This window comes from Centruroides vittatus, unplaced genomic scaffold (genome assembly GCF_030686945.1).
Source record: "Centruroides vittatus isolate TY-2023 unplaced genomic scaffold, ASM3068694v2 contig_1450, whole genome shotgun sequence".
NCBI lineage: Eukaryota > Metazoa > Arthropoda > Arachnida > Scorpiones > Buthidae > Centruroides > Centruroides vittatus.
This window is the reverse complement of record NW_027120902.1, coordinates 918,420-939,453: the sequence shown is the minus strand read 5'-3', so window position 1 is coordinate 939,453 and position 21,034 is coordinate 918,420. Positions and strand designations below refer to the sequence as shown.

Sequence of the window (21,034 nt, the reverse complement as noted above, 5' to 3'; positions counted from 1 at the left end):
TATATAAACTGACGTTTAGATTATACACTAACGTGTAATAGAGAATTATATTCTAAAGCTTTTCAACAATCTTCAATTTTTACTTGCTGATTTTAAATTAAATTATTAGGAAAAAATAGTGTTAATTTTAATGATAAATATCTATTACATAGGTACAAACAATCAAACAATAGGCCTACAACTGATTTCAGGCAACCAATATAAAGAATGGTACTTTACGTAAAAACATTTCAAAATTTTAAATTTTTATCATTTAACATATTCATAGAATAGAATAAGCATAAATGTATTTATAAACTTAAATTAATAGAATAGTATTATAGTATATATAGTTTATAGTATGGAGTTCAAATTTGAATTTTGAACCTTATGTTTATTCAAAATATTTAAATTATAATTAAAAGAAATTTTATGAAATTTTAAGTTTTAATCTTATAGTATATAAATACTGTATTTTGTTTGTTACAGGAGTTTAAAGGTCATTATTGTTTGATTTTACTGCTAGATTTTAATTATGATAGTGAAGAAATGATTCAAAACTCGGCCCGAAGCAGGACTCGAACCCACAACTCCCGCTTACCGTGCAGACAAGTTGCTAGTTATGCTACCCGGACCTTCGTTCGGACCTGCATCCCCAGTTGTGGCTCATATATACTGGAAGAGGAGATCGGAACGAAGGTCCGGGTAGCGTAACTGGCAGTGCGTCCGCATGGTAAGTGGGAGTCACGGGTTCAAGTCCCGCTTCAGGCCGATTCTTTTCTTCCAGTTTATTCTAAATTAATTGATTCAAAACTAATTTGGTCTTTTAATTATATTGCATACAGGTTTATTTTCTTTTGAAAAGGTTAACTTTTCAAAAGAAACTGTTTAGAAACTTTTTCTCACTATTTTCAGAAGGAATAGTCAAATTGATTAGTTATAATTAACAATGTAACTTTATTTTAAATTTTATGTGGTCTGATTGTCTAATATATTTAAATTGGGAAATATTTCAATACTTCTCAAAATAAATTATCAATAAAATTTGATCAATTATTTGATATTATTTATATATAGTGTTTGCTATCATTATTGTTTCAATACTGATATTAAAGCTGCTATTAGCAATGATCAAATTTTTAGTAATATTAGTAGAAACTCCCAAATTTCAATAAGTATAAAATTTAATCATAAAAATTTGAAGTCAGTAATATAAGATTGGATGATGATGATTTTTTTTAATTGAAGATATTTCAAATTTTTAGTTAAAAATAATAAAAAATATAAACTCAGAATTTAATATCAATTTCTAGAACTTAGTAATGCTCAGCTTAGCTATTTGTAAATACTGGGTTGAGCTGAGGTCTTGACAGGCAAGTACCAAGCTGAGCTGAGCTTGGCTGTGTTGCAGCAAAGCCAATTTTTGAAATTAAATTGTAATAATAATGGATAAACAGTATTTCAGATATGTTTTCATTTATCTCTTATTAAAATGAGAGCATTCAAATAAAAACTACTTGAGCACTAAGCAATCAAACCATAAACAAGTTTTAGATTAAGCGAATTATTAAAAGTAATAGAGTAACATTTTAAAATGATACAAATGACAGCAAAATATGTACAGTACAGTTCTGATGATTTGAAGTGGACAGGACCAAGACTATCTTGAGTTACAAAAAACTTGAAATATGGATCAGAACTGAGCTGACCATCAAAATCCTGAGCTGTAGCTCAGCTTAGCTTATTTCTAGAACACTAATATTTTTTAAACTATAAAATTGAAATTATATAAAGCAGATTCTAAAATTATCTGTATTTCAGAGATTTATGTACTTGTATATTGAATTCAGCTGTTATGATTATCAATACTGATGTAGATATCTATTATGTAGTATGTTAAAATATTAAAACTTAAATTTTTATAATTTTAGCAGCTCCAGGTTCATGGATGCCAATTCCTGCTGCACCTGCTAATTGTCCCCCAGGTTTAGAATATCTTACTATGATAGATCAACTTCTTGTTCATCAACAGGTAGAATTACTTGAAGGTAATAAATTTATTTTGTTATAAAATTATGAAAACTGTGTTTAAATGTTATCAAATATTAAATACTCATTATTCGTGAATTATTATTTAGCTTTTATTGGATTTGAAAGTGCAAATAAATATGAAGTGAAAAATAGTGTTGGTCAGAAAGTTTTTTTTGCTGCTGAAGGTAAGATATATACCTAAATAACTTAATGAAATTAAAATTATATTCATGAGTTTATTGTTTCTGATTACATCATTTCAGTAAAAAAACAGAGAATCTAATTTTTTAAAATAAAATGAAAATTTACTTTTTGTTAATTATTCCATCAAAATTACTTTAAATGTACTCTAAAAGTTATTTTCCCTATTAATTATTATAAATTTTTTTATATAAAAAAACTCTGTAAACTACATTAATACTTTGTCTATAATTTTGTTATAAATAAATAAAATTTATATAAATTACTTATATTTATAAATTTGTTTATATTATGAATTTTATTTGCTTTCTACAAAATGAAAGAAAATGGGTTGTATTATATATCTCATTAAATTTACAATTTAATGAGAAAATTATTAGAATAAATTTATATAAAATAAAAAAATAAAATTCTCATAAGTCCACTTAATTCATTTTTGTAATTAATATTATTAAATTATTTAATATTCTTTCTTTTAGAATCTGAAAAACAATAATATTTTTACAGTATTATTTACAAAACTAAGTTCAATAACAAGTGAATAATTAGCTAATCGTTGCATTTAATCTCTTTTATAATTTTTTACTTTAAATTTGTTTAATCATATTTTTTTTAATTGGAGAATTATTCTCGTTACACCTCTTTAATGCAAACATTATTATTATTATTATTATGATTAACTAAAGTTTCAAAAATTTAATATGTTACTTTTTATATTTCATAGTTGAGTATTCTGTTGGAAAGTTATCTCAAAGGCTAATACACATTATAACAATAATTTAATGTTAATCAATTGTTAATTATTTTCATTAGTTATATTAATATAAAATAAAATTATAAAATATAATTTTATTGTATATTATGCAATGTATACTGATTAGCATGTAGATTTAATTTGTTGATGACAAATTTCTTGGAAATACTGTAGAAGTAAATAGAATTTATTGAAAAAGAAATATGTTTATCAGTTTACTTATTATTAATAGTTAGTTTTCTCAATAAGCATTTAAAACTTTATGTAGTTAATATCAAGTAGAAGTAGTGTATTGTTTTGGGCTGTATAATTTGATTACAATGTGATTTTAAATGATGAATAAAAATTATATATACATGTTTATAACCCATAAATAAACTATTCTGGAAAAATATATTTATATAACAAAATCTGAAGTGTATTTTGAGATTGATGATTATTTGGGAATGTATGAGATTTTATATATATATTCCAAATATTTCTCAAAAATTACTTGGTGTTAAGATTTTCCTCTGAAGATAAACAATATGTTTATCAATGTTTGTTATATACATATTTTAAATAATGGTTCTGAAATAAAACACTTTTGTTGTTTTATTTTAAATCTATATTTCTTGAAATAATGTTTTCAAAAAATATCATAAACCAAAAATTACACAGTAAACTCCTGGATAAATTACTTTGAAATATTTTGTATATTTATAATAATAAAATTACAGTCAAACTTGGTTAATTTGAAGTTCAAGGGGAGTGCAAAATAGTTCAAATCATCCAAAATTTGAATTAAACTGGTTCATTGATAATTATTAAGTAACACCGATAAAATATAATTAGTTTGGTTGTCACATTTTCTTGCAAGCTTAGTTCATATTCGCAAAAATGAAAAAACAGAGTGAATAACACATTAACGTAATGTGGTTTCCAGCAATCTTTATCATTTTTTGCAAATCACTTAGAAAGTCAAAATTGGTGAACTTTTTCTGTAGAGAAAAAATTTTCCCACTTATCACAGTACCATTTGTTTGTCAGGTGTTTGTAGGGGTTTTAAGATAGTTCCAAATTATCACACAACAGAGTAGATGTCAAAATTAGCATGATATTTTTGCAATTCACACTTTTTAAACATTTTTCTCACTCAACAGTGTTTTCTTTTTAACACATCTTTCATTTTTTGTAACAAATATGTAACAGTGATTAAAAACAGAATGTGGGAACTGTTTTGATTTTACCCATGACATTTCTCTCTTGGTTGTAAAAGATTAGATTCTCAAAATTCACAATCACTGTTTACTTTTTGCAGTACATACCAGTTTCATATTTGTTTTTTGCTTTTGTTTTTCACTTAGTTTGAACTAAGTTATTACAGCTTCAAATTTTTAAATTCTAGTAATTTTTGAAATAGGATATTCCAGCTACAAATTATCCAGAAATTAGAAAAAAAATTTGAATTAAACAAGTAATTTTTACATTACATTTATTAGGAAACTCAAAGTGAATTTGTAGAATTTGAATTATCCAAAAGTTTGAATTAAGCAAGTTCAAATTAACGAAGTTTGACTGTATATAAAGATAATATGATATTAAAATTTTTTATTTTTCAATATTATTTCAAATAATAAACACTATTTTATCAGATAATGATTGCCTTACAAGAAATTGCTGTGGTCCAAATCGACCATTTGACATGAAAGTACTCAATAATTTTGGAAATGAAGTTCTGCATTTAAATCGTCCACTTCGTTGTGATTCGTGTTGGTTTCCCTGTTGTTTGCAGGTATTTTTGTTTTTTCTTTACGTGAAAAATTTGTTCGATTATTGATGAGTCCATTAAACAATTAATTGATTATTGAAGTAGTGATGAGAATTTTTAAGAAATTTATTATTTTGTAAAAAACTTATTAAATGGAGGATACTTATATTTTAAAAATATCTGTAATCTATGCCTGAAAATCAGATGTTTTGTGCAAAACCCATGAGCCTAATTACTATTTTAAATAAGAAAATTATAATGCATCATAACATTAATTAAAAATCCCAAATTTATATTCTAAAACATAACTAAAACAACCAAATGAATTCAAAAATAATGAATATCTAATAGTAAAAATATGAATTAAATTATCAAAATAGCATCACTCCAATATAAAAATTGTTTACAGTAATTCAGAAAACAATTTTTATATGTGAAGTGATTAAATATATTTAAATTTTATTACATTGATGATTTTTATATTAATTAATATTGCATTACATAATAGTATTCCTAATTAATTATTAAATTGGGATATTATCAAAGCATAAACTTCTGTTTATACTGAGTTTGATACATTAATTTTTTAATGTTGATTAACATTATATTGCTTCTTTAATATATTTGTTTTTGTTAAGATAATATTTTAATTAGTTTCCTTAGTATGTAGGTATATTAAATTAGTTTTAACTGCATAATTAATGAATGCGGTGTGTGTGTGTGTGTGTGTGTGTGTGTGTGTATACTGAATATCTCCCTTAAAATTATCAACTCCATTAATGTTATATTCAAACATTCACTCTGTAATTTAAGGAGTCACTTTATTCCAAGCTTCAAAAATTTATTGAGAATGTTTAACAGGTTTGAACATTAATGATGTTTTAACTTTAAATCATTGGCTAAAGATAAAAATAGAAGTATAACTAAACAAAAGAACAGTGTCCTTGAATGTAGAATAATAAAATAAAAGGTTGGATGTGATAAATTGTTGAGCATGATCAACAAACCACACAGGCCAGCACTGTCATTAAGATTATCATCCCCCTGTTGTCTCTATTGACCAGTTATCATCAGGAACCAAACCCACAGTCTAACTCATTTCCTTCTTGTGTTTTGTTCAACACTAGGTTGCAGTGGTGACTATTGTTAGTTCTTCAGTTGTTCTTAAAGTTGGATATACTAACCTGTGTTCCTTCCAATTTTACTTTTGCCTTATTGTTTGAGCTCTTTTGCCAGAGCAGTTCTTAGCCTTCCTTTGTGGAAACTTTTGTTATTAGTAGACACTTTTGTTATTTTATCAGCAAGTGTACATCATGTACTATCTATGTAGCATTATTCTTCTATTTCAATTGTAAAATATTGCCATTTTTCTACCACCAGCTGAATCATCCAATTATTTTTATGCATTTTGGGAATCTGAACATAGGCAGAAATTGTTTGGTGGGACTATCTAGAAACACATTTAATTGGAATTCAAATAGAATAATTTCTTAAATTACATAGTGTTTGAACATGTACTGAATTATAACAGTATAAATATTTTTATTATTGTTGTATTCATTTTAAACATTTACATTTTACTAGAAAATGGAAGTCAGTTCACCTCCAGGAACAGTTATTGGATACGTGACACAAGAATGGAGTATTCTTGTACCAAAATTTAGAATTGAAAATGCTGCAGGAGACTCTGTTTTACGAATTGAAGGCCCATTTTGCACTTTCAGCATCTGTGGTGATGTAGAATTCAAGGTATGTTTTAAATCTATATTTTGTTTATTGTAAGAGAATTTATGTACTATATTATCTGTCAGATTTGTGAGAAATGGTTTTATGGAAAATAATATTGGGTTGTCTGGAAAGTCTGTGCTGATTTTTGGTAGGTGGCGTAAGGACAGGTCAGAACGATTGAAAACAAATGACATGCGTACATATCATAATTGACAGTACTTCAGGCATATTTGGAAAAAAATTTGGTTATGATATGTTAATTTTTGTCAGTTTTAAATGCACTTTGTTTTCTTCCATATTCAAAGGCATATGCCTTTTGAATATGGAAGAAAACAAAGTGCATTTTAGGCATTTAATGCTTTTCTTTTACCGGAAAGGCAAAAATGCCACACATGCAGCAAACAAGATATGCACTATAGGTGAAAGAACTGTGCGGAAATGGTTTGCTAGGCTTAAAGCTGGTGATTTCAACCTTAAAGATCAAGAATGCCTGGGTAGGCCCTCCACCACAGATGAAGATCAGATTAAAACACTGATCAAGAATAACCCACGCTATATGACATGTAAATTAGCAGAAATCTTAAATATGTCAAAATCCACCATCCATGAGCATTTTGTGAAGCTTGGCTACATAAACCATTCTGATGCATGGGTTCTCCACAATTTAACAGAGAAAAATCTGATAGATCGCATTTCCATTTGTGACTTGCTCTATAAATGCAATGAGAAGACACCATTTTTGAAGCAAGTAGAGACAGGGGATGAAAAATGGATCATTATAATAATGTTGAACGAAAAAGATCTTGGGGAAAGCAGAATGAACCACCTTTAGCCACCCCAAAAGCCAGTCTTCATCCAAAGAAGATCATGTTCTGTGTCTGGTGGGATTGGAAGGGATCCTGTATTATGAGCTTTTACCAAATAACGAGATGATAAATTCAGAGAAGTATTGTTCCCAATTAGATGAATTAAAGACAGCAATTGAACAAAAACATCCAGAAATAGAAAATTGGAAGGGCGTTGTGTTTCATCAAGACAATGCGCAGCCTCGTGTCTTTGATAACTTGACAAAAGTTGTTGGAGCTCAGTTGGGATGTTCTACCCCATCCACCATATTCACCAGACCTCGCACCCTCTGATTTCCACCTATTTCGATCATTACAAAATTCCCTTAATGGAAAAACCTTCAACTCTTTGGTCGAGATAAAAAATCACGTAGAAAAATTCTTTGCTGAAAAACCTGAGAGGGGAAGGATGGGATTTTCAAGTTGCCTGAAAGATGGAGAAAGCTTGTAGAACAGAATGGCACCTATATAATTTAATAAATGTGTACTAAAATTTAAATCTCCTGCGTTTCAATTTTCCTTCAAAATCGGCACAAACTTTCCGGACAACCCAATATCAACAAATTTATTGTAAAAAACGTAAAATAATTAATAGCAATTTAACTTTGTTCCTTTCCTCATATACATAGTAATTTTTCCAGTTATTATGGTAAAAAATAAATTTTGTTGGTATTTGAGAGATACAATGCAGGTTATTATTTTTGGTTTTATCCATTTACTTGTTATTAAATAAACAGTTAAAAATCATAATTTTCTGTTATAAATAACAGCGAGTTCATTTAATGAAAAATAATTGCTGTTATCAAATTATTTGAAATATCTGAAATAATTTTAGAATTACTTATATGTTTGACTCACCTTTTTTTAGTAGGCTTCAATTTAAATTTCTCTGAAAATTACAAAATTCTCTTAATTCATAATACAATGAAATTTGACATCATAAACTTCCGTGTATGATATATGTGAAAAATTCAATATGTTTATATTAAATTGTATCAAACTCCATTCTCAAGATTAAAAAAAGACAGACCAGATGGATGACAGTGGGAATTTATAGGTCTACAATTTTTTCAGATTGCAGTTCAACAAGAATATTCTCAAGAAAGATTTAATTCTGTAATTATGTCAGAATCAAATTTTGAAAATTGTTTCAAGAGTTACTTTTAAATTAATTTAAAATAAAGCATATTAAAATTGGTATCCATTAAATATTATGCAAGTGAAATAAGTTGGATTATTGATATGAGTTCTGCTGGGTTTAAATCATTAAGTTAAAAATTTTAATTTATTCCATTATTTGTATTTTCAGGTGTTATCAAGTGATGGATCTACAGAAGTAGGCAAAATCTCTAAGCAGTGGACAGGTTTTGTGAAAGAAACCTTTACTGATACTGATAATTTTGGTATTTCATTTCCAATGGATTTAGATGTGAAGATTAAGGCTGTTCTTTTAGGGGCATGTTTTCTAATTGTATGTATTGTTTATTTAATTATTAAATTATATAATTAATTTTAAATTTTGAATTACAGTCAAATTGAAAATACTGTATTGACCTGAATATAAGTTATCCTCCAATTTTGGAATCCTTACTTTAAGAAAAAAGTTAGGGCCTAAATATAAGCTGACCTTTTATTATTATTTTTGTTTGCATACAAAAAGTCATCAATTTGCATTTTAAAAAAAATTTGGAATTATTGAAACACTACTTCATTATTTTCATTTTCATCAGAACTCTTATCATCAACATCCTGTATCCTATGTCATTGCCTCATGTTCTTCAGCCTTCTTGAATGGTACAGCATTCCCTGTTCTAAGTCATTGGTAACACAACATTTCTTAAAGCTCTTTATAATTGTGTCTTCACCAATAGTCTTTCAAAATTATATTGGTATTCTAATTTTTACAAGAATATGTTGGAAATTTTATTACTTTTGTCTATGAGATTATGAAAATTAGTTTGTTCAACTACATTTCTTTCTTTTCAAAATTACTTTAGTTAGAAATAAAATGTTTTTTGAATATGTATTTAAAAATATCAAGGAATCAATCAGCGTAAATGAATTTTTGATTGCTTTTCAGTAATTTTTAAAAATTTCATTTAAATCATACCTAGTTAATCAGAAAACTGTACTGAAAGGGTTTGATTTACAGAAAGAAATATGCATTGGATGCCTGTATTATAAGTGACAAATTGTAACTTACTGCTTATTTTTTGTCAATACCAATAAAAATGAAATTAATATAGAGCAAAAACAAGACAATATCCTATGCACTGGATGGTATGCTGCCCAGATATACATCATGACAGGGAAGTAGGCTTTCTTGTATATTTTATGTGCATTCTGGAAAATGTTGCAGTTTTATGACTACTGAAAATGTTTTCAATCCAAACGTCAATCTAAACTTCTAATCATTGAAACTGTGTTTTGTTTTCACTTATCTTATTTTTTTATAACTATCTAAAACATTTTTTATAAAGTTAAGACATAATTATATCAAATTCATAAATTTATAATTACAATAGAAATTTACACTTTACAACAGAATAAATTTTGCAGTAACCCAATTTTTGATGATTGCTTGATTAGTAGAGACTCCTAGGAGTAAAATTAAAAAGTTACTAAAATAAAATTTCTGTAGAAGTTACCAAAATTGACTGATTACATTTAATACACTCAAACCTGTTTTTGTGCGGTCTTTTTTTGTGCGATTTTTTATACGTGCAATTATTTTTGTGCGGTATACCAATTTGATTGAAATTCATATACCGCACACAAAAAATCACACAAAACAAATCGCACAAAAATAGACCGCACAAAAACAGGTTTGAGTGTATGACAAAACAATTGATTGTTATTGAACAATTTGACTAATCAATTATTAACAATCATGCCAAACACTTAATTCCTGTACATAGTTTGTAGCTGCAGCATAACAGATTAGAACTTGGATAGTGTTTAGCATCACTAAACAATTAACATACCGAATTTTAGCATCATTTTAACTCAGTACATGTTCCAAAACAGTTTCAAAATCAAATGAAACTTCAGACTGAAAAATAGGTTGCAAGTGATTTCCCCCCCTTTAAAACTGGAAAAAACATCAACTAATATTTGGGCCAATGTGGTTTATCATATTCAAATGTAATATTGATTATTCTTCTATTGTAACATATTGCTGAATTTAGATTAAAAATCAGTTCTGTTAAAAATATCTTAACTTTATCAGAAAGAATATTTAGTTTTTTTTCATTTGATGTTAATAATGATTATATAGTTTTTTCTTTTTTTTCTCTATAAATTGTTACAAGTAAGTTTTGAGAGTTTCAATACAGAACTTTTAACATCGATGACTATTTGTTTAATTATGGTTATAAATGCATTTTAGAATGATGTATAATTTTGTTCTCTTTTCAGTGCTAGTTTTAAGCAAAAAAAAAAAACAGTACATATCCTACACTATTCCAGTTTCTAAACAATAATTGCTAATTACAATTTAAAATAGTTTGAGCAATTTTGAATTCCAAATACATCAAGTTCGCATAACTCGCATAAAAGTTGTTTACAGATGTCTGTAAACAACTTTTTGAGTATGTACCTTCCATATCAGCTATGTAACACAAACACTATGTAAAAACAATATTTATATTTAACTTTATACTAAATATTTTTGTTGTATAAAAACCATAATAAAATATAATTACTTACACTTTAAACAATCAGTACTGTTACATATATATTTTTATACAATTAAAATAACATTAAACTATCTGACTACATAGTGATAATTCTTTTTACTTATTTTTACATTATGCCCTCTATTACATCATACCAAACATTATTGATTTGCATACCTTCTGATATTAATTAAATTATTGCTTTTAGAATATTTTTTGATTTGTGTGTGTTCTTTAAATTTGCATTTATAGATATCAGTTTCTTTAATATTTTAACTGCATCTCTATTGATTTCACAATTATTAATCATTGAACGTTCATACCACAGTGATTGATTGTATCTCAATCTGATTGATGTCTCATCGTCTTTAATTCTTTTATTTAGTATCCAACCAGTTTCACCAATGTAACAACTAGGATTTCTGCATGTACATTCCAGTTTATATACTACTACAACTACATTTAAATCTGTGATATTTTTGGAATTTCCACTAGGATTTTATATAATTTTAGAAATTTTATTATTTAAAGATGTAGTGAATTAGTGACTAATTTTAAGATTTTGTTCAAATATTTAGAACAGCAGAATCATAAATTTTTTCGTTTGAGTTCATTAATTATTATTCTTACTTGAGACAGTTACACTGTGATTGGTGAGTGCATTTTAATTTGATTTTTTACTTAACCATGCATCATCCAAACATAAAATTTTTTTTTTTTTGTAACATGAATTTGAAAAATACAGGTGTCTCCTGTTTTAACATTTTCCTGGTAGAACATTGTTTAATTTTTAATATCAAACTTCATAGAACATAGTATCTCTCAATATGATGGTTTTTGGCTGATTTTTATTTAAGAAAAATTTATACAGCATCTTTCAAAATTCAGTTATGTAGAAAAAGTCTCACAACACTTTACCAACTAAACACAACTGAATACAATTGATTAGAATTTTAGAATTACACATTCCATTTTTTTGTCAAAATTATGTATATCTCATATCTCTGGAAGAGACATCATAGTATATCATACCACCATCTACAAAAAGGTCTAAACAAGTTTTTCTGATGTCACTAACAGTAGGCAATCAATTGTGCAATTGAATGAAATGTTTGAGTACAGAAAATGTTTGAGACATAGAAATTATAACACATTCTTAACAGTATGATATACACATTCTTAACAGTATGAAATGGCCTGCAGATTGCAAATGTTAGTGCAAAGTAACTGTAACAACCATTTCATTTGTTTGGTTATCAGAAAATGATGATTTAAGTATTTTAAATCTTAACATGATAGTTTATTACTTATATATAAATTCTGTACTGTATTTTAGTTACCTTTTGGAAATTTGCTAGTTTTGGATTGACATTGCAACAGACTACAGTATCATTTCTCCATTTAAAATAATGGGAAATAGTCTTCCAGTTAATATTTTCCTGCAGACTATTTAATTTTAAGGAATGAATTAGTGACATTAATGGGAAATGCTTGTATTTTTGTTTATAAACTCCATGAAAAAAATGAGTTGGGAACTAGTTTGATTTTTGATGTAATTTAAAAGTAGACATTAAATATAGTTTTTCTTTTGAAATTTCATATTAAAGTTTAAAATTATTTTTTAAAATTTTCAAGTTAATAAATGGGAGTTTATTCATTGTTCTTTTTCTTTAATTCAATTCTTTAAAAAGTTTTCAAATTTTATATTCCACATAATAGTTTAAGATTTTTAAATTTAGAATTTAATGATGTAAGAGAAATAACACTTTTATAATTTTCTTTAAAAATGAATAAAATTTTTCAATTTAAGATTTGTTAGAATATTCTAAATTAAGGGTACTTTGCCTCCATGCTCACTTTGCCCACTTGTTAAGAAATTTCATGATGATTCATCGGTTCTTGGTGCCGCCATTTCTATTTTTTTTATTTCCATGGTTGCATAGGTAAGCCAATCTCTCTCATTTCACTTGCTTATCCCACAAGCGTTGCCCACTTGTTTCCAATATAGACTATTTATAACAAAAATTTCATAATAATATATTAATTCCTGATGTTGTCATTTCTGTTTTTTTTTTTTTTTTTTTTTTTTTTTTTTTTTTTTTCTCATTAATGAAAAAATGTTTGGGATGATTTTAAGCTAAGTATTTTGTATACAGTGTAATGAAACACTGTGCCAATATTTTAGGAATAGATTCTAAGGACAAAAATATGCTTAAAATCTTCTATAAACATGTTTCAAATTCCACTTTATTCCTGCCAAAAAATCATATTGATTAATTTTAAATCTTTCGCCGAAAGAATACTGCTGTCTGTTTTCCACTTTTATGTTATGTACCAACTTGTACAAACTGAAGCTTTATTTTAAATGTTAAAAGTTGTTTTTTTTGAATGCATGGAAATTGAACTGATAAAAATGTCATCCATAGATGCAGAAGATTTGAGCAGTTCTTGTAAATTATTCTGTTTAATTTTGTAAAAACAAAATGTTATTCTAAGTAAATTTACATTGAAAAACTTTTGCTTTCCAACTATTTTTTTTTTTTTAACTGTGAAGCAGATGGGTAATGTAAATCTTTAAAAGAGATAAGGCTTTGTTTACATTTATTACAGTAGGACATACTTATGTCACTCTGTTGACAGAGCATAAAAAAATACAAAATTACTTTAAAAAGTTGACAACTCTAGTGCTGGTACATTTTTTTAGCGGGCCATATCTTGAAAATGAAATAATTTTGAAAAATTGTTAAAGAACACTTTAATCTTATTTTTGATCCTAGAATCTATCTTTAAAATATTGTCAAGGAGTTTCATTACACCCTGTATATAGAATATATAAATAATAGTATTTTTTGATAAAGTTTCTTAACAATAAAAACACTATTATTAAAAGTATAAAAACAAGTAGAAAGACTAAATTAATTTGTTTGTTTGCTTATATTTTAGTGTGTAGTATAGAAAAATATTTGAAAATCAAATAAATCTTTAAAATTTAGAAGAGAATAGGAATGTATCTAATTATCATGCTCTTAGTCAAATAAAAACTTTTTAAATAATGTAAAATGGAAAAATTGTTTTTGTTTATACAGTAATACCCCGAACTTATGCGCTAGGTGGGACCGAGCGATAACCGCGTAAGTCAAATTCATGTAAGTCAGGGTATAATTTCGCATATAAATACATACAAATTATTTTTAATTGGGCCAGAGACTAAAAAAACAATAATTTAGAAAAAAATGTTAAATAAAATTTTAGATAATACATATGTATAACAAATTATATTATTAAAATCATAAACTGAAGTTATTTTGATGTAGAAGGCTTCATAAAATCCAACAAATTCGTCTGACGGCTCAAAGATTCTTTTTTCTCTCGCAAAATTTCCTCGTAGCATGCTAATATTTCCGACTTGTTGCAAGACATATTGTGCATTGTCCTGATGAATAAAACGAGAAATAATATTTTATTTCTCGTTTTGTAGAAGAAATGCGCTCTGCGTTGGAGTCTATATTTTCTAAAATTTGTAACCCCTTTTCATTTTTGTATCGAAGTCTTTAATAATGTTAACTTTACATTCCAAAGATAAAGCTTTTCTTTTCTTGTTTGATGCAGAAGAATCAGTTCTACTTCGTTTGGATGACATAGTAGAGTCTCTCAAGTCTCCGTAGATATAACAAACACAGACATAAATAACACAAAATAAATTGTAGCTATGCATCGATTCCGCGCGACACATCCAAACGTGTAAGCTGAACAATAGTGTGGGGGATTAAGTAAACAATAGTTGTGTGTCGCTCAAACAAAAGATGAATCGACGAAATTTAAAAATCGCGTAACTCTGGGTTTGCATAAGTCGAGGTATCACTGTATTTAAATTTTGATTAATTACATTATTATTATATATTTTCTGTGCATGTTTTATAAATTTGCTACAATAAAGATCTTTTGAATTTTACCATTTCAGTAAGTCAATATACAGTTACATGTTCAATGCATATAAGAACCATGACTATTCTGCAGTACAAATAAATAATGAGCAAAACACTATAGAATATGCAATAACATTTACTTGATATTATCATTTATAACTAGTATTTTGACTTATACAAATCATTGTCTTCTAGCTGCAACAAATTAGCAATTAAATTCAAATTAGTAAGATTACATTATAGTAAAATAATGTAGTCTTACTAATTTGAATTTGTGGCTGAACTCAAATGAATAAAGCCATATATGAGATTAAAACTTATACTTTTGACTTTACCAAAAGGTTTACTATTATTATTATAATTAAAGACAATATCAGTTTCACTAAGAATTAACCACTAATCCTGACCTTACTTTTCTTGTCTTCTAAAAGTAATTCTAGAGCTTGCTTACATTATTTTATGACACTTTAAAAAGATTCACAGCTTCCAGACAGCTTTGAATTCAGGTAAATCATTCTACAGAGTATTATTAGACTATCCCACCATAATTTGCATATTTAAATATTTTTTATATTTGTATTTCAAATTGTGACAATATATTAATTTTATTTTAGATTAAAGCAGGTTTCACATATCATCTACAATAGAAAACATTAATTCGTTAACTTACCGTCAAAAGATGTTTAGCTATAATTATATTTTTTCTCAGCAATAATTATATTAATAATAATTGATCATTCATCATCATACACAAGGTGTCTCAGACCACCTATATACTCCATTTAAAATGAAAGGAAGCAAGTTTCATCAAAAATCCTAAAAATTTTGTTAAGTAAATCAGGTACTGTAAGACACACACACCTTTATGCTGAGAACTATAAATTTAAATTTAATCATAAAAAACAAACGTTTTCGGCCACTCCACTGGCCATCATCAGGTTAACTATATTCGAATACTATTTCGAACAACCCGTTCAAAATTGAAATAGATTACAATAGAACTCACGCGCTCAACTACGTAAACCAAATGTAATATAAATAACATAGAAAAATAAATAAAACAAAATAAATAAAATAAAACATGCCAATGGTACATGTAAACATAGCAATATCTATATATCTATAGGCAATCATTTGCGCCTAGTTAATGTGTTCTTGTGACTTTTTTAATTAGAAACTTCCAAGCTGATGGTAAAATGGTCGCATCTTTGTAATTTAAGCATTTTTTGGTTAAGCTGGACTTATAAATTTCACATTTTTCGGTTGTCGCTGCAAGTGTCGGCGAATGGACAGGTGTTATGATTTTGGCTTCTTCCCATTTAACAACGGATCCCTCCGTCTGCGCCATTTTTGCTAATGTTGTTGTGCATTTACTTTTCGTCACATCATATCTGTGTTCCTTAAGTCTTTTAGTTAGGCTTCTCGTCGTAACCCCGATGTATTCTTTCTCTATCCCTAGTTGGTCGTTGCTGTACGGTATCGAGTACACCCCCGGCTGCTCACTCCGTTTAATTTCTTCCTTGTCGTTTCTTAGTAATTTATATATCGAGGGAGCTCTTTTGTACACAATATTGCTGTTCCTGTGGCTCGCAATACACTCCATAACAGAGGATAGACGCTTATTATACGTGAATTTCGTGATGCCGTTTGTAAGATCTCGTTTTTTCTTGTTTTTCTTAGGATTCTTGTACGCTGCAATCAAACGTTCAACTGTTCTTGGACCATATCCCAGCATCTTGGCCACTTGCCTGATTCTCTCCAGTTCCCGCATCGTATCCATTATGTTAGAGCAATATTGAAACGCTCTTCTAATTAACGCTCTAAATGCTGAGAGTTTATAGGTAATAGGATCATTGGATGTTGACGGTATATATAGCGGGTCGTGTGTAGGCTTTATATAAACTTTCGTGTTTATTGCTCCGTTCTTAAATGTAATACCAATGTCCAAAAAATGTAATTCGTCGCCACTAAGTTGCTCCAAGTTTAGCCGTAGGCCATGATCGTTGGAATTCATGGCATTTAAGAATTGGTGTATCCTTGCGTGGTTCTTCCATATGACAAGCACATCATCCACATATCTTCTGTACAAGATTATGTCTTCCTTGAAGTTGATCAGTGTGATGCGCTCCATTCTTCTTACCACCAATTCACACAGCAGACCAGACATTGGGCTGCCCATCGGGACACCTTTTAACTGTTTATAGATTTTACTCTCGAACACGAAAAACGATTGCCCGCATACCAGATCTGCCATCATCTCCAGGTCCTTACGGTACGCTGCCGCCGTCAGATGCAAGCCATACAACAATTCCATTAGTGCATCAAAACATGAGGATGGTTAGATTGACGGATACATACTCTCGAAGTCCATTACCGAACCAATTTCGCTATCCATTAAGGCTAACTCCTGCAAATCCTTTACTACACTCATCGGGCTCTTTGTAACAAATTGGTAATCCCCAATCAACTCCGACAAATACGAATGCATACGTTTCTCCAGTTTATACGTGGGGCCCTTACATTTCTCCACCACAGGTCTAATTTCTTTGTTGGTTTTATGGGTCTTCGCGAAACCAAACAACCTGGGTACTCCTGGGTTCGTGACGTGTGCACCTTTCAGGAAAGGGAAGATTGATGTTAAAGGAGATCTCTCCAACCTTTTTACCTTTCCTTCAATTTTTCTTACTATGTCATGTTCTACCCTTTCGCATTCCGTTTTTCTTATATACTCTTCTAGTGCCTCCACATAGCGTTGCTTTTTCATTACCACCAAATGCTTGCTTTTATCCGCTCTGGTGATTACCAAACTATTGTCCGTCAACCATTTCTTCGCGCTTTTAACATCTGTCCCTTCATTACGTTTCCCTGCACATTTCTCACTTCTGAACGCCGCTTTCCATCTAAAATACTCTTTTTCGATCTCATCCATACCTAGGAGTCCCCTTTCAATTTCAGCTATCATGCCTCGCCAGTTTCCATTATTGTCAAGAGCATAATTAGGCCCTTTTTCTAGGAGGCGTTTGACATTCAGGGGGATTTGGACCTGGTCCCATAAAATGTATGGGGTTGGCTTCACTTTCTTCGATTTTTTATTCGGTTGCATTGAACATAACCAATGTAGCTTCTTCCTGTACTTCCTATTTAAACGCCTTTCTATCCGGTCGGTTAATTCGACTATCTTTAAATTGATACACGCCAAAGCATTCGGGTCCTCAGTGAACACTAGTTCTTCCAGGTCCACCAGATCCTTAATCGCTCTATACTTTATGTTTTTTGCATTCTTAATTGATTTATTCAAGCAAAGAATTCTTACTTTTTCTCGCAAGGATATGCATTCCTCTGGAATTCTGATCCGCCATATCGACACTGGAAGCCGCCGTTTAACCGACACTCCTTTAAGAATTCTAACTTGGAGTTTAACTTCACAATTTTAACTGCTAACTTTCTGTACCTCTTATAAAAACAGACCGGTGGAGCCATTAATTCTTTTCCTACTCTCACTCAGACTCTATTTAACTGTAAGACACACACACCTTTATGCTGAGAACTATAAATTTAAATTTAATCATAAAAAACAAACGTTTTCGGCCACTCCACTGGCCATCATCAGGTTAACTATATTCGAATACTATTTCGAACAACCCGTTCAAAATTGAAATAGATTACAATAGAACTCACGCGCTCAACTACGTAAACCAAATGTAATATAAATAACATAGAAAATAAATAAAACAAAATAAATAAAATAAAACATGCCAATGGTACATGTAAACATAGCAATATCTATATATCTATAGGCAATCATTTGCGCCTAGTTAATGTGTTCTTGTGACTTTTTTAATTAGAAACTTCCAAGCTGATGGTAAAATGGTCGCATCTTTGTAATTTAAGCATTTTTTGGTTAAGCTGGACTTATAAATTTCACATTTTTCGGTTGTCGCTGCAAGTGTCGGCGAATGGACAGGTGTTATGATTTTGGCTTCTTCCCATTTAACAACGGATCCCTCCGTCTGCGCCATTTTTGCTAATGTTGTTGTGCATTTACTTTTCGTCACATCATATCTGTGTTCCTTAAGTCTTTTAGTTAGGCTTCTCGTCGTAACCCCGATGTATTCTTTCTCTATCCCTAGTTGGTCGTTGCTGTACGGTATCGAGTACACCCCCGGCTGCTCACTCCGTTTAATTTCTTCCTTGTCGTTTCTTAGTCGAAATTAAACGGAGTGAGCAGCCGGGGGTGTACTCGATACCGTACAGCAACGACCAACTAGGGATAGAGAAAGAATACATCGGGGTTACGACGAGAAGCCTAACTAAAAGACTTAAGGAACACAGATATGATGTGACGAAAAGTAAATGCACAACAACATTAGCAAAAATGGCGCAGACGGAGGGATCCGTTGTTAAATGGGAAGAAGCCAAAATCATAACACCTGTCCATTCGCCGACACTTGCAGCGACAACCGAAAAATGTGAAATTTATAAGTCCAGCTTAACCAAAAAATGCTTAAATTACAAAGATGCGACCATTTTACCATCAGCTTGGAAGTTTCTAATTAAAAAAGTCACAAGAACACATTAACTAGGCGCAAATGATTGCCTATAGATATATAGATATTGCTATGTTTACATGTACCATTGGCATGTTTTATTTTATTTATTTTGTTTTATTTATTTTTCTATGTTATTTATATTACATTTGGTTTACGTAGTTGAGCGCGTGAGTTCTATTGTAATCTATTTCAATTTTGAACGGGTTGTTCGAAATAGTATTCGAATATAGTTAACCTGATGATGGCCAGTGGAGTGGCCGAAAACGTTTGTTTTTTATGATTAAATTTAAATTTATAGTTCTCAGCATAAAGGTGTGTGTGTCTTACAGTTAAATAGAGTCTGAGTGAGAGTAGGAAAAGAATTAATGGCTCCACCGGTCTGTTTTTATAAGAGGTACAGAAAGTTAGCAGTTAAAATTGTGAAGTTAAACTCCAAGTTAGAATTCTTAAAGGAGTGTCGGTTAAACGGCGGCTTCCAGTGTCGATATGGCGGATCAGAATTCCAGAGGAATGCATATCCTTGCGAGAAAAAGTAAGAATTCTTTGCTTGAATAAATCAATTAAGAATGCAAAAAACATAAAGTATAGAGCGATTAAGGATCTGGTGGACCTGGAAGAACTAGTGTTCACTGAGGACCCGAATGCTTTGGCGTGTATCAATTTAAAGATAGTCGAATTAACCGACCGGATAGAAAGGCGTTTAAATAGGAAGTACAGGAAGAAGCTACATTGGTTATGTTCAATGCAACCGAATAAAAAATCGAAGAAAGTGAAGCCAACCCCATACATTTTATGGGACCAGGTCCAAATCCCCCTGAATGTCAAACGCCTCCTAGAAAAAGGGCCTAATTATGCTCTTGACAATAATGGAAACTGGCGAGGCATGATAGCTGAAATTGAAAGGGGACTCCTAGGTATGGATGAGATCGAAAAAGAGTATTTTAGATGGAAAGCGGCGTTCAGAAGTGAGAAATGTGCAGGGAAACGTAATGAAGGGACAGATGTTAAAAGCGCGAAGAAATGGTTGACGGACAATAGTTTGGTAATCACCAGAGCGGATAAAAGCAAGCATTTGGTGGTAATGAAAAAGCAACGCTATGTGGAGGCACTAGAAGAGTATATAAGAAAAACGGAATGCGAAAGGGTAGAACATGACATAGTAAGAAAAATTGAAGGAAAGGTAAAAAGGTTGGAGAGATCTCCTTTAACATCAATCTTCCCTTTCCTGAAAGGTGCACACGTCACGAACCCAGGAGTACCCAGGTTGTTTGGTTTCGCGAAGACCCATAAAACCAACAAAGAAATTAGACCTGTGGTGGAGAAATGTAAGGGCCCCACGTATAAACTGGAGAAACGTATGCATTCGTATTTGTCGGAGTTGATTGGGGATTACCAATTTGTTACAAAGAGCCCGATGAGTGTAGTAAAGGATTTGCAGGAGTTAGCCTTAATGGATAGCGAAATTGGTTCGGTAATGGACTTCGAGAGTATGTATCCGTCAATCTAACCATCCTCATGTTTTGATGCACTAATGGAATTGTTGTATGGCTTGCATCTGACGGCGGCAGCGTACCGTAAGGACCTGGAGATGAT

The 21,034-nt window shown here is 29.8% G+C and overlaps 1 protein-coding gene across 4 annotated transcripts in view; it reads left to right on the top strand.

Annotated features, from left to right (window-relative positions):
* Positions 1 to 21,034, top strand: part of LOC136968358 (phospholipid scramblase 2-like) — a 30,900-nt gene that overhangs the window by 7,175 nt on the left and 2,691 nt on the right. For 3 of the 4 annotated variants that reach the window (XM_067262368.1, XM_067262367.1, XM_067262369.1), the window contains exons 3-7: positions 1,911 to 2,027; positions 2,118 to 2,195; positions 4,600 to 4,739; positions 6,300 to 6,464; positions 8,598 to 8,759. In XM_067262368.1, coding sequence (XP_067118469.1) covers positions 1,911 to 2,027; positions 2,118 to 2,195; positions 4,600 to 4,739; positions 6,300 to 6,464; positions 8,598 to 8,759 — 662 coding nt within the window. The remainder of the gene's footprint in view (positions 1 to 1,910; positions 2,028 to 2,117; positions 2,196 to 4,599; positions 4,740 to 6,299; positions 6,465 to 8,597; positions 8,760 to 21,034) is intronic. The other variant, XM_067262370.1, reaches the window with a different exon arrangement.